Source organism: Lottia gigantea (assembly GCF_000327385.1).
Source record: "Lottia gigantea unplaced genomic scaffold LOTGIsca_60, whole genome shotgun sequence".
Taxonomy (NCBI): Eukaryota; Metazoa; Mollusca; class Gastropoda; family Lottiidae; genus Lottia; species Lottia gigantea.
Window position 1 is genome coordinate 104,509 of NW_008710050.1, and position 1,716 is coordinate 106,224.

Consider the following 1,716-nt stretch of genomic DNA (forward strand, 5'->3'; position numbering starts at 1 on the left):
ATACATTAGTTAACTTCTCTAGTGAGAATATTACACCAAATAAATCTTATACATTAGTTAACTTCTCTAGTGAGAATATTACACCAAATAAATCTTATACATTAGTTAACTTCTCTAGTGAGAATATTACACCAAACAAATCTTATACATTAGTTAACTTCTCTAGTGAGAATATTACACCAAACAAATCTTATACATTAGTTAACTTCTCTAGAGAGAATATTACATCAAACAAATCTTATACATTAGTTAACATCTCTAGTGAGAATATTACACCAAACAAATCTTATACATTAGTTAACTTCTCTAGTGAGAATATTACACCAAACAAATCTTATACATTAGTTAACTTCTCTAGTGAGAATATTACACCAAACAAATCTTATACATTAGTTAACTTCTCTAGTGAGAATATTACACCAAACAAATCTTATACATTAGTTAACATCTCTAGTGAGAATATTACACCAAACAAATCTTATACATTAGTTAACATCTCTAGTGAGACTATTACACCAAACAAATCTTATACATTAGTTAACTTCTCTAGTGAGAATATTAGACCAAACAAATCTTATACATTAGTTTACTTCTCTAGTGAGAATATTACACCAAACAAATCTTATACATTAGTTAACTTCTCTAGTGAGAATATTACACCAAACAAATCTTATACATTAGTTAACATCTCTAGTGAGACTATTACACCAAACAAATCTTATACATTAGTTAACATCTCTAGTGAGACTATTACACCAAACAAATCTTATACATTAGTTAACATCTCTAGTGAGAATATTACACCAAACAAATCTTATACATTAGTTAACATCTCTAGTGAGAATATTACACCAAACAAATCTCATACATTAGTTAACTTCTTTAGTGAGAATATTACACCAAACAAATCTTATACATTAGTTAACATCTCTAGAGAGAATATTACACCAAACAAATCTTATACATTAGTTAACCTCTCTAGTGAGAATATTACACCAAACAAATCTTATACATTAGTTAACTTCTCTAGTGAGAATATTACACCAAACAAATCTTATACATTAGTTAACTTCTCTAATGAGAATATTACACCAAACACATCTTATACATTAGTTAACATCTCTAGTGAGAATATTACACCAAACACATCTTATACATTAGTTAACTTCTCTAGTGAAAATATTACACCAAACAAATCTAATCAGTAGTGGTCCAACTACTTAGGCGAAGTGGCCAGGATGGGGAAGGGGGTGGGTTGTAGTTCTTGCAATTCCACTCAAACTATGCGTTTTATGACGTCACGACTCTCAAAGGTTCTTATATATTAATGACACATTTTGCAATAATGACATCATAAACGCTTACTTTTAGTGGAATTGCAAGAGCCATAATGATGCAGTAAGTGTCTCTGATAATCATAATCTCTTTAATAACAAAACAGTAGCTATATATATTATATGTAAGTCTTGTTTAACGAAATGATTTACAAACAGAGTTAATCAATTAACTAAGTTAAGCATGCCGAATTAAAAAAAAACTTTATCCTTATGGTTTACAAAAACTATGTACACTAAATAGTTACCATTTTACTTCCTACTTGCCTGCTTAAAACTTTATTCTCGACTTAGAGAAAGTAAAATACTGTCAATTTGTAATTAAAAATTAGATACATATATTCACTTGAATCTGAATCCATCTATTTTTTTCACTAAAGAT

General features: G+C 28.4%; 1 protein-coding gene across 1 annotated transcript in view; it reads left to right on the forward strand.

Moving 5' to 3' along the window:
- Positions 1-1,208, forward strand: part of LOTGIDRAFT_128169 (hypothetical protein) — a gene marked incomplete at both ends in the record, with an annotated part of 2,261 nt that extends 1,053 nt beyond the window's left edge. The window contains one exon of the mRNA XM_009064066.1: positions 10-1,208. Coding sequence (XP_009062314.1) covers positions 10-1,208 — 1,199 coding nt within the window. The remainder of the gene's footprint in view (positions 1-9) is intronic.
- Positions 1,209-1,716: the final 508 nt, after the last annotated feature.